At 39.9% G+C, this 13,214-nt stretch overlaps 1 protein-coding gene across 1 annotated transcript; it reads right to left on the bottom strand.

Moving 5' to 3' along the window:
* Positions 1-5,270: 5,270 nt before the first annotated feature.
* Positions 5,271-12,294, bottom strand: LOC118803953. Its single transcript, XM_036564503.1, has 5 exons — positions 12,054-12,294; positions 10,580-10,646; positions 9,001-9,297; positions 8,609-8,899; positions 5,271-5,684 (listed from the first exon to the last, which is right to left on the bottom strand). Exons 1-5 carry the CDS (start codon positions 12,153-12,155, stop codon positions 5,452-5,454), a joined length of 990 nt encoding a protein of 329 aa, XP_036420396.1. The 5' UTR covers positions 12,156-12,294; the 3' UTR covers positions 5,271-5,451.
* Positions 12,295-13,214: the final 920 nt, after the last annotated feature.

The raw sequence follows: 13,214 nt of genomic DNA, 5'->3' as shown, positions 1-13,214 counted from the left end.
AACAATCAACAATCTTTGGATTTTTTTTTTGTACACAAATGAAAAAAAGATCTGTTTTCCACATATGAAGTTGGGGAATGTATAATAATAATAATAATAATAATAATTATAATAATAATAATAATATGTGCTTATAGAGCACTTCTCATACTGATGGCAGTTCAAAGTGCTTTCCATTGAAATGTATTTATAAAGTAGGGGCCGCAGCATTCCCAGAATTCCAGTTTATTTGACTGCAACTGCTGAAACTCATTCTAAAACATTAGAGCACCTGAACCTGAGCACAGTAAAGACTCGTGTCAGCTTGTTCTACTGTCTGTATTGTGTTTTATTTATAGATTTCCTCCAGAGTAAAAGTATAAGCAGAGTCTATGGTCAGTTCTGAGCTCCAAAGCGCCCTAATATTGTTTTTGAACACGAAGAATTCAACTAACTAGCAATACATATACAGAAATGGGTACTTTCTACAATTAATAATAATAGAACATACCATAATATCACAATACCAATGATAACAACAAGAACCACAACTGCTGTTTGGAATTCACTGGAACGGCAGAAATGCTGTTCTTGTGAATGTACACTAGATGGCAGTATAACGCTATAAATGACAGGCATGACGGTCCAACACAGGGTCACCAGTCTTATCCTTAAAGCGCCGTTGTAGCTGCAGGTGTTCATTCCAAACAGGCTGGAGTTCAACTGATTGTACGTGTTTAATCAGCTGGTTGAGGTATTAACAGTTTACAGGGCTCATAAATAATAATAATAATAATAATAATAATGTAAGTGAATCAAATTAGAATTATGGATTTGCACATGCAGCCACACAGCTGATCACTGGATATAGTTTACTACAAATAAACAGCAGCCGGTAGCAGCTCACTATAAACTGACTGTTAAATACTTTGTGTTTTGATTCACTTTTTGTTTATTATTCCTTTAGTTAATTATGTACATATGATAAATAGATGGTTTACAGTTCATATCATAAGAATAGTGTTAATATAATACGTTAGAGTAAAGGCTTGAATGCTGAGGTTTATATTTGATGATTCCCTTTTTTAATTTCTGCGATTTAAATTGTTACTTAAAACAGTGAAACCCCCAACTCACTTATTACCTACAGTGAGCAGAAAAACTCAAATGACATTGTTTACCTTTTTGACTATTTAATTATGTAGACATTTTGAAAAATCTGTGGATTAAATCTCCCCTTTAAGTGCTCAATGTATGACAGACTCAAGACATATAATAACCACTCTGTACAACAACGTGATCAGAAAAGCATCTCTGAATGCACAACACATCTAACCGTGAGGTGGATGGGCTACAACAGTGGAAGACCATGGTCAGGTTCTCCTCCTGTCAGCCAAGAACAGGAGTCTGGGGCTGCAGTGGACACAGGCTCACTAAAACTGGACAGCTGAAGATTGGAAAAATGTGGCCTGGTCTGATGAATCTACATTTCTGTTCAAGAGTGAAGATGGTCAGAATCAGTCACACTTCACTGTCCTGATCATTTCAGCTAAAGCTGTTCACTGAAGAAACACCAGGGAATCATGGGATAATACACACTTTATTTCATACAGAGGAGTATAACAGTAATAAATAGCAGATACAAATAACTCTCATACCTTTAAAAAAATGGAAAAAACTCATACTCAGCACTTTCACAAACAGAGAATAAAACCCTGCAGAAACAGGAGCACTTTCACAGCAGCACCAGTGCATTCTGGAAACTGGGGTCCAGTTAAAGAGCTGTAATGCTGGATGGTAAAGACACTGGCTGGACCAGCAAATTAGGACCTGAGCCATGTTTCTACTTTCACTACTGATCACCATTTAAGGTTCGAACAGGAAAATTTGAACATGAAGTCGGGGAATAAGAAACCAGCTTCAGATGGGTGGAGTGGCCTTGAGAGCATCAGCTCGTTTGGGACATAAAAATAAGTAAACAAGTAAATTTCAGTGTCATTTTTATTGATTTAAAGTCATTCCCTATGATGAGGGTCATTCCGTTGGCTGGTATTCCCTCATGTCAGGGGAACACTCTTTTCCACATCCTCAGTTTGATTCACGCATGAGGAGTCTCGTCTTCTGAGTCTCTGGAAACATCTGTCACTCAAATAAAGCCCCCTCGGCACAGCATAGAACCCCAGAATCACACCGAGAACCAGCGCTCCAATCCCAAATCCCAGTGCTCTGATTTTCAGTCCCTTCTGAAATCCATCGCTGTTTCCCTTCTGATATTCATCCTTCCACATCCAGCTCTTCTGAACATCTGAAGACAACAGACAAAACAGAGGAGGTGAATATGATTAGTGCTCTTTAGGAAAGTCTTCAGGTCATGAAAGGTCAGAGTGATGAGAGATGAAGACCATCTGTCCACTCAGCATAACTGTATGATAAGCTAATCAGAGCAATGATGGGTGTGATCAGTGAAAGCTGTGGTACGGTTTAATGTTTACTCTGTTCATGAAGAAATGATTATTGTCCTGAGTTTCATTTCCTGTGGATCACTGTTTTAACATAACAAATTTTGGAAAACATTCAGTATAAAGAAGGTTTTCAGTTAGACTGGAGGACGTGTTCACCCTAGAGAAGATAATTCCAGATTAGAGTTGTTTCTCCTCAACCAAAAACCTACTAATGTATCCAGATCAGTTCTTTCCACAAAACAAGTTTTGGCCAAACAGAAAAAACACAACAGCTAAATGTTTCATAATGCTAACTAGGAAATTCCAGTGGAAACTGCACTCAGATGTTCAACTCTACCCCTAAACTAACACACCTGATCCAGGTAATAAAGGCTTTTAAGGTCATCTGGATGTCCAGATCCAGGGTGGTGGATCTACAGGACCAGGACCTGTTCTAACTGTTTACATTTCATTTTGATGAATCTGAAGTGGACAGAGTTTTGGATTTGATGAAGATCACTGAAGAAGAGCTATTTAAAGGCTTATGTAGTATATGTAATTGTAGAAGAGTATATGTAAATATTTTACAGTTTAAGTTTATCTTTAAGGCACACAAGATCATTTATGTGCCTTAATGATATTATATTTATAATATAGAAAATTCTGTACAATTACGGAGAACATCTGTAAATTAACAGCTCAACTGTTATTTTACGGATTCTGCCAACAAAGACAAATTACAATTTTTTCTTGTTTTACAGAAAAATTACTGTGTTATTTATACAGTATTTTTCTGTTTTTTTTTTTACATTACATGCAAATTTCTGGAAAAAGACAATAATTATCTGTAACTAAACAAGTAGCACATTATATAAAGGTTTATGTCCATACTAACAATTTTATATTTTTTTCTTCATACTTTTAAGGTATATCTTATTTGTTATATATTTTCGTATAATTTTACATTCAAACTCTGTAATAGACACAAATTTAACAGACTTTTCATTACATCAAACATAACAGTCTTTTTTAAAGAGTACAAAGCCACACTGCTCTCAAGGTTGCATCTTCCATGCGTGTTGTGGCTCTGGCCACACCCAGCCAGTGATGTCATGGTGAGTTTGAGCACATATGTGCCAATTAATCTGACAAAAGTAAAATAAGTAATGCCAAAGTCAGAAAATCAAGGCATTGCAATAGTCCAGACAGGAAGTAGCAGAAGCAGGAACGATAAGCTGTAAGTCCTTTAGAACAGTTTTTGAACTGAACCGAAAAGCGCCAGGTCACTTAGCTCAGGCTAACTGAAGTAGCGAGGTGTCTAGTCCAGTGCTGGATTCCTCAGAAACAGATTCTCAACACGCTGAACCAGCTCAGCTCGGCGGATCGGTAAACTGACCCACATCCATCCCAAAACCACCGCAGCTCGGTCGGACCACAGCAGTCTGAACCACGCTAACGCTCCTAGTGTGAACCACAGCGGTTTTACTTACAAGCCTTGAAAATGCAGACGTCTGCTGGTCCACTGACCTGTGAGTGACTGTGTTTGTATTTGTGTTTGGTCTGTCATTGGTGATGTGGAGGACATGTGAGTGCACAATGGGGATTTACACAATTTGGAGACGGTAATGAGGACGATGCTGAGCTATGGGACATTACTATTGTGATAAGAGGTCAACAATCTTGGAAATGCATTCATCATGGTATTTGGACTCCTTCATGCCTTTGTTTTCAGCTTTCTGACAACTTGAGTTTGTCCAGAAGATCTTGATGAATTTGGATGGACACAAGCTAAACAGAAAAATTTTCACATGTGGTGGAAAGTAAATCTCTTTGGATGGTCCGGCGTTACAGCTCAGGTTAAGTGTTTACCAAATAAACTGCACTGAGTCTTTAAGCTCATGTTGGTTTTTGAAATTGTAGTTTTCTTCATGCTCATATTTGAAATGGCATTTTAAAGGAGTTGGTTTTGCACTGTAAATTCTTGACCACGCTTAGGGTGGATGTTAGTGTTAAGATATTAAACCCCTCAACATGACTGATGTAGGACAGCACCCACCATATTTATACTGCCTGATCTTCCTGTGTCATTCAGGGCTGAGAGCACTTTGTTTCGAATTTGAGCCCATGGTGGTAAATAGCTAAGCTACAGCTACAGTTTTTCAATAAAGCTCAATTTTCTTGACACTAATTTTCAGAAACTGAATCTGTTGAATCAGTCAACAGTTGGTAAAATTTGCATTCCTTGTCTTACATCATTAGAATGACATCATTTAATATTTTGTTTAACAAATTTGGCCCATTTTTTGAGTGGGTAAAATAAATGTGAAACTTTGTCACTGCTTGAATGTTATTGTTGATGTCAGTAAATGTAACCTCTACAAAACCTTTAGTGCCTTTACTTTGTTGAAGGTGTTTGATCGCAGTAATTTAAAAAAATCTGTAAAGTAACAGTTTTTATCTGCTCAGTCGGTTGTTGAGCGCAGTGTGAAGCCGTATACTGTTAATAGAAAAACAGGTCACTCAGCTTGCGGCTAATTGAAGTAGCTAGCTAGGTGTCTAGTCCAGTGCTGGACTCCTCAGAAGCAGATTCTCAACACGATGGACCAGCGCAGCTCAGCGGATCGGTAAACTAACGAACATCCATCCCAAAACCACTGCAGCTCAGTCGGACCACAGCAGTCTGAACCACGCTAACGCTGCTAGTGTGAACCACAGCGGTTTTACTGCTGTCTCTAATGTAATTTACGGTGAATAAACCCCTAAAACGCAGATGAACAGTGAGGTAACATCTGCAGATAAAGTGGAACTGAATCAGGAAATTGAATCAGAAAACGGACAAACACATGCCAGTCTAGGCCACAGCATTTTTATTGATGGTGTTTGATCATAATAATTTGGTAAAAATCTGTAAAATAACAGTTTTTCTGCAAAACCTTTATTGAAAATTTCCGTAAAATTATAGATTTCAGAAAGAAGAGCTGATTATGATTTCAAATGCTGATATTAACCTCTCATCCTCATCTTAACCTGGTCATTCATTCTTGTGGGGTGACGGTCTCTTAACACCTGGACTGTAGTGATGATTCCTTTGATGTCTGTTACTTGTATCTTCCGCTTGTAGAAGCTGAATTTCTCTCCTCAGCCGCACAATCACCACCACTGATACCATAATCACAGCTACGAGTGCAGCCACCATCACACTCAGTACAATCACCCACTCTGGTACAGCAGCTCCTTCATCTGTGTCCAGATCTGACTGGTCACCTACAAAAGAAAAACACACACAGGTTTGTAATATAATCATTTTTCCAGGTGAGGAGCTCGATTGCAAGTGACTGCCGATGCAGAAGATCCAGTAAAGTGAGATAGTAAATGAGTCAGCCTTTAGCTCTCAGATCTACTGCAGCTCTGGAGAAATCAGAGACCTTCTGACATTTTCAAACATGAATGTTTTATATGACTCAAACCAGTGATGAGTCCTGTAGATCCACACGACTACAGATCAGGTAAAGTCAAGAAACACTGATAAAAATGACCTTTCATTCAGCTGCTTGGATGCAGACCCAGGAGTGGTGCAGCATGAACAGCAAGCCGCAGGGCTCGTTCATTCAGACTGAATCGTCCACATTTCTGTGCTTTCTGGCAGTAAATGAGGAAACAACAATTAAACAATACAGCCTAGACCGGCTTCCACTCTTCTGGGAAGGCTTTCCACAAGGTTTAGGAGTGTTTTTGGGAATTTTTGACCTTCTTCCAGAAGCGCATTTGTGAGGTCAGACACTGATGTTGGACAAGAAGGCCTGGCTCGCAGTCTCCGCTCTAATTCATCCCAAAGGTGTTCTATCGGGTTGAGGTCAGGACTCTGTGCTGGCCAGTCAAGTTCTTCCACACCGAAATCGCTCATCCATGTCTTTATGGACCTTTGTGCACTGGTGCGCAGTCATGTTGGAACAGGAAGGGGCCAAACTCCCCAAACTGTTCCCACAAAGTTGGGAGCATGAAATCAAAATCTCTTGGTGCTGAAGCATTAAGAGTTCCTTTCACTGGAACTAAGGGGCCGAGCCCAACTCCTGAAAACAACCCCTCACCAGAATCCCCCCTCCACCAAACTTTACACTTGGCACAATGCAGTCAGACAAGTACCGTCTCCTGGCAACCGCCAAACCCAGACTCGTCCATCGGATTCCCAGACGGAGAAGCGTAATTGGTCACTCCAGAGAACACGTCTCCACTGCTCTAGAGTCCAGTGGCGGCGCTTTACATCACTGCATTCCACACTTTGTACTGCGCTTGGTGATGTGAGGCTTGGATGCAGCTGCTCAGCCATGGAAACCCATTCATAAAACTCTCTATGCTGTTCTTGAGCTAATCTGAAGGCCACATGAAGTTTGGAGGTCTGTAGAGATTGACTCTGCAGAAAGTTGGCGACCTCTGCGCACTATGGACCTCAGCATCCGCTGACCCCGCTCTGTCATTTTACGTGGCTGACCACTTCGTGACTGAGTTTGCTGTCGTTCCCAAACGCTTCCACTTTGTTATAATCCCACTGACAGTTGACTGTGGAATATTTAGTAGTGAGGAAATTTCACGACTGGACTTGTTGCACAGGTGGCATCCTATCACTGTACCACGCTGGAATCCACTGAGCTCCTGAGAGCGACCCATTCTTTCACTAATGTCTGTAGAAGCAGTCTGCAGGCCTAGGTGCTTGGTTTTGTACACCTGTGGCCATGGAAGTGATTGGAACACCAGAATTCAAGGGTGACTGAATACTTTTTGAAATGTAGTGTAAATGTATTACTCATTTTGCCAGTTTTTTTATATATATATATATATATATATATATATATATATATATATATATATATATATATATATATATATTGCTTCTGGAATCACTCTTTTGTTTCTGACTTTTGGCACTTTTTATCAGGGGTGGCTCTTAGAAGAGGGCGTTCGTCTGCACTCACTATTGGTCAACTGATTTGGAGTGACAATCATTGGAATATATAAACATGTCCACTCTGAGAGCTGTGATCTGCCTCGACCATGGCGAAGCCCTTCATACTCAGTGTAGAACTGCCAGAAAAGATTATGCTGGCAGGTCTGACATTATAGTATATTCTTGTAGAGGCTAATTAGGTGAGCTTTAGAGATGCTTAAATCAGAGTTTATTAGCTCTGCTTGTGGAGACCTACAACTCTGCACGGTCCCAACTACTCCTTGCCTGATTCACCTGATTCAGCTCATCGACTGATTATCAAGCCCTTTATGAGCTAATCAGGTGTGTTGTGTCAGGAAATCGTTGAATCTGTGGTCAAAGGCAAAATCACACAGCGCTGACCCAACCCACACTCAGGAAAGAGTGGAAAACACCACTCATTACTGCCAGCTATGACTGCTGCCATGAGAAAGTCTAGAGAAAGTCAGGTTTAATCACAACAAAAGGAATAAAGGTGACCTGCTAGTTGACTAGCAGCACTAGCAACTGAAAACTCCAAAGACGGTACAGTTTCATTCATTCAGAAACAACCAAGTTTATTATCTTCAATGCCCAAACAAGTTATATCATTTTACACAGGTCGACACAGGACTCATAAATATGTGCTACATTAATCATTTACATGAACATGACAAACATTGCTCATAACGTGAGATATGCTGGTATAACGCTGCACTCTGTATTACACGTTCCGCCATGTTGGGGCGATTCATGCTGAGTGGTTACATCTCAGAGGACCTGTCACTCCAAATCAGTTGACCAATTGAGAGTGCAGACTCACCCCCTGTGAAAGTGTGCTGAAAGTCAGCAGCAAAAGAGAGATTACAGCAGAGATGATCTGCTGACCAGCACTTGCTCAATGGTCAACAGTCAAGAGTTTTTTCCAGTGCAACCACTTGACGACACAACCCAAGGTGTATCAAAAATAGTGAGGATTTTTACATTTCATACTTGAAAAAAATGATCTATACTATACGTCCATATTAGTTCACCATTGGTTATTGAATAGGTCATATGAATTTCCCAAAGATGAATCTTCAGCTCAATGTCTAAATAGTTACCCTCAGGGTTAGAACCTCTGTATTCAGTTCCAACTTGGTCAGCTTACACACCACCACCAGACCATCAGGACTCAAGAGGAAAATGCATTTCTTGAGGCAAAATAAAAAATAATAATAATTCATACCTTGAATGGTCACAGTGTAGGTACGAATAACTTCTTCATTCCTTTTGTCCATTACAGTATAAACTCCACTATCAGATGGAGTCACTGCTCTCAGCTCAAGAGCAGAGATTACTGAAGCTCTCTGTGTGTGTTCAGGTTTACACTGTAATGAACCTCCATCCACTGTACAGATCTGACCACTGGATGGTCCAGCTGAACCTGTGCTGTTATAAATCACCTCCACTGGATCTGAAATGTCCAACTTCAGCACCAGAGATTCACCAGGCTTTATCTGAACTGTAGTGTTTAGGGCTGAGAAGAAAAACAAACAGGAACTTCATCCACTGTGTGTTCATCTGATACACTGCAGAAAAATCACTGGAGCCTCTGGAAAAAAGCAGATGGACACTTACGTTCAATCTGTAGCTGAACATCACAGAGATCTTTACCATCACAGTCACACGTGTACCAGCCTCTCTTACTGAAATCAGCGTCAGTGATGGTGAGAGAGAGATTCCCCTTCAGGTACTGATCATGGATCATCTGATATCCCTCCTTTGATCTACATGAAGTCTGATCACACTCAGCCAGAAAATCAGTGGGTTTATGGAACACAGTCCATCTGACCAAACCAGAACATCTCTCAGAGCAGGGCAGAGTAGCAGAGTCATGAAGCTTCACCTTCACTGGACCAACAGCTGATTCAGACACTGAAAGAGAGAAAAAAACATAAAAAAGAACTTTAAGTGAGAAAGAGAGTGAAGTGTAGTTATGTAATGTGGTGCAGATTTGAAGTGTTCATATTCTCTCTCACATTCTTTAAAACCAATGAGATCCAGTCAGGTGTATGTTAATATACAGTACTGGCTATACTGAACCACATACAGTTATGATGATTTTATGCTATCTTAGAGGTGCCATAAATGACAGTGAGAGGGCTAAAGTACAGCCTCCACACAGTGGGGTTAGTTTAACACATGTAACAACTAAGACCCCCATAGTAAACCATCAGAGAACTCCATATCCCCCATATACAAAACCTAATTCCAAAGAAATTGTGAATATAGGTAAAATGCAAATAAAAACATACAGCAGTGATTTATAAATCTACACTGACCTATATTTAAATTAAAACAGTACAAAAACAAGACATTTAGTGTTTTAACTTTGTCAATTTGTCACTGTTTTGGTAAATATTCATTCAGTCTGAAATTAAGGCCTGCAACACATTCCAAAAAGTTGCAACAGGCAATTTTAGGATATTTTTATATTTTTGAAATATTCACACAACATCTTGAACAGGTGATGTAATTATGCTTGGTTATGAAAGAAGCAGCCCAGATAGCAGATTTGATAAGGCCCAAACCTGGACCACATACAGCATTTAGATGCAGCCCACATACCACATGGAGTGATGGGACAGGAGTGGGCCAGATGCGGTTGTCAGAACCCGGCCTGTTTACTGCCATTACAGGTCCACATCTCAGCCACCTTTAAACCAGCACTGCCAGAACTGACCCAACACTCAAAACCACCAGTACAAAACCAGGTCATTAACCTGGTGTTTCTCTTTGCTAAAGGATTTTAGGCTGGATTTTTAGTGTACTGTGACAGATACAGCCAAGATCTGAATGTAAATGCTCCCTCACAGTCCTGTTAACCCCTGTTTAAAACATAAATGATTGTCCTGTAGCTCATGTCAGCTCTGGCAATGTTTGCCAGAAGTGGCCCAGATCTGTTTTGAGACATGTGAGCCAAATGAGCATTTTAACATGCAGTATTAATATGTAGTTAACTAAATTGCGGCAAGATTGTGCAGATGATAATTAAAATAATTGAAATTCATGTAAAATAAATGATTTAAATATTGTTTTTATCTAAATAATTAATCATTCATTTAGTATAAGGTACATTGCTTGGAGTGACAGGGGGAAGATAAAATACAGCAAAATGTTTAATAAGATGATGAAGTAGTGACAGTGCAGTTCTTACCAGCAGTGACTGCAGAGATCAGTAAGATCAGGATAAGAGAGCAGAACTGCAGGACTGCATGACTGACCTAGACACACACACACACACACACACACACACACACAGTTTGTTGTGTGTATATGCAACAAAATGATGCAGTTTTCATCAAACAGTGATCGTCATCAGGGTTTTAAGGCCTAAACTTTATCAAACTGTTGTAAAACAGTGTCTCAGACATCAGGCTGTGAATTCATAACCATTTCATGTACAACTCCATTTCCAAAAAAGCTGGGATGCTTTGAAAAATGTAAATAAAAAACAAAATTAAATGATATGCAAATCATTTAAAAATGTCTCCTCAGTTCCCAAACGAGTGTTGTTGAAAGGAGAGGTGATGAAACTCAGTGGTAAACAGGCCCTCGTTTTTGGAACGTGTTGTTGGCATCAAATTCAAAATGGGCAAATATTTTCAAAAAACACATTTCTCAGTTTTAAAATTTAATATGTTTATCTTTGTGCTATTTTCAATAAAATATAGGGTTTACATGATTTGCACATCAGTGAATTTTGTTTTTATTTACATTTTGCACAGCATCCCAGCTTTTTTGGAACTGGGAGTGTAATAACTTCCTGTGAGGGAGCTTTTAGAGGTGGACGTCTGGTTCCTATCACCACCACTGTGAACAGTTCTGACTCTGTATGTTTCGAGTTTAACACCAAACCACTCTGAATGACTCTGTTTACATCTAAGTTTTGAATCATGCAGAAATTTGAAAACCTCCTGGAGTTCCCCTTGAAGTGATCATGTTGCGCTGAGAGGTACAAAAGGCTTTAATGGTGGTGGGGGATGGATAATCATTTCGAAGTGAAAGACATTCAGAGAAGATTATATCTGGAAAGAAAATATACCATGTATGTACAAAATGCATCAATATTCCAATGTATGTCACAACAGACTGATAGAATAACTCCAGGTACCCCTTTAAAAAGCCTAACAAAAGTAGGGGACGGTAGGTCTGACCAGGGGAGCCAAACATTCAGAACACATTGAACAGAAGAACAGCAAATCATCAAAGATCTGTCCATTTAGACAGTCGGTGTAAAGATTCATTCATTCACCATATCTTTAGTATCAGGCGCGCGGTGAGCAGCAGCAGCAGCAGCAGCGTGCGAATCTTACTTTCACTTCTGCCACGTGTACAAAGCCCAGTGAGTTCAGTGGGATATTAAACTGGTTACTGGGCACTAAACGAGCCCATAATGCCGGACCTGCTCAGAGCGGTCAGCTCTGCAGAGGCTACTCGCTGAGTCCACATGAAACAGAGAAATAACGAAGCTCATCATTACTGCAGTGAGCCCTGATGAGCTCAGTCACACTTCATCATCATCATCATCATCATCATCATCATCATCACACAGTGTCTGAGGGAGATCTCTGTAGAAATGCACAATACACTTTATAATGAACAGCTAGGAAAGACGCAGTCGTGCTTACCGTGGGGGTCCACCAGAGGATCGGGGTCGTACACAACTTATTTTGATATCCTAAGTCAGAAGATGCTGCACAGCTAAATAAGCACGCTGAGTCAGAGCTCATTACTGTAATGTTTGTGCTAAATTTTCAAATTCCGCGCCTTAAAAAACTCATCTGTGAAAAGCGGACGTACTGAGCACGTGCAGGTTTTCAGTTAAACAGTTACACCCGAGCGGAACCGAGATGGGTCTGGCTGCAGAGCTGCGGGAGCCGCAATTTCACTACAGCGGTTTCAGGCGAGTGGAGCGCATGCGCAGTAGGACAGCGTCTCATTCATATTTCATCCAGTGGCCGGTCTCCTCATTTATAAGGCCTCTGATCTAAACAGCGACTGTTTGTGCTGGGTGTATGTGTTGATATGTATATTAGCATTCAGGAACAGAGACTGTCGCCAGTATACGAATCAACCATTAACCGGTTAAACCATAAACAAAACACATTACAAAACCATCAGAAACCAAAAGAAACACTCAGTGGATTTTATGGGTTTTTCAACAGGGATACATTCAAAAACTAAAGTTTGTTTCAGCCTTAAGCTTAATATTATACTCAGTTTAAGCTGCTTAAGGTAAAGTTTTAATCCTGTACATGTAATATAAGTGTTTACATAAAGCCCTCATATTAAGGGTAGGTTATTGAGCTATATGTCTACATAACCCATTAGTTTACCCAGAGCCACATCAGCTGTAGTTGGTGTAATATTAACCCTGTGAATCTCTATATGTGTTCAAACCAGAGTCTGTTCCAGCCTAAAGCTTAAAATATAACTAGCCCAACACAAATTTATCACAAATTTATTAGAAACTCACATAAAAAGGCTGAAATGTTGATCAGCCAACAATGAAAAACCAAAACAAGTGTCGGCACGGAATGATACTGGCCTGAACCTGCTGGAGTGAAACTGTGGCTCTGCAGCTCTGCAGACAGACTTTATTAAGCGGATATCGTACCATAATTATATTATACCATAATTATGTTCTAATAATTACAGATATTGTTATAACATACAACAACAACAAAAAGTTGCAACAGGCAATTGTAGGATATTTTTATTTTTTTTTAAATATTCACACAACATCTTGAACAGGTGATGCTTGGTTATGAAAGAAGCAGCCCAGATAG

Source organism: Colossoma macropomum, unplaced genomic scaffold (genome assembly GCF_904425465.1).
Source record: "Colossoma macropomum unplaced genomic scaffold, Colossoma_macropomum, whole genome shotgun sequence".
Classification (NCBI taxonomy): Eukaryota; Metazoa; Chordata; class Actinopteri; order Characiformes; family Serrasalmidae; genus Colossoma; species Colossoma macropomum.
This window is presented reverse-complemented; position numbering and strand designations above follow the sequence as displayed.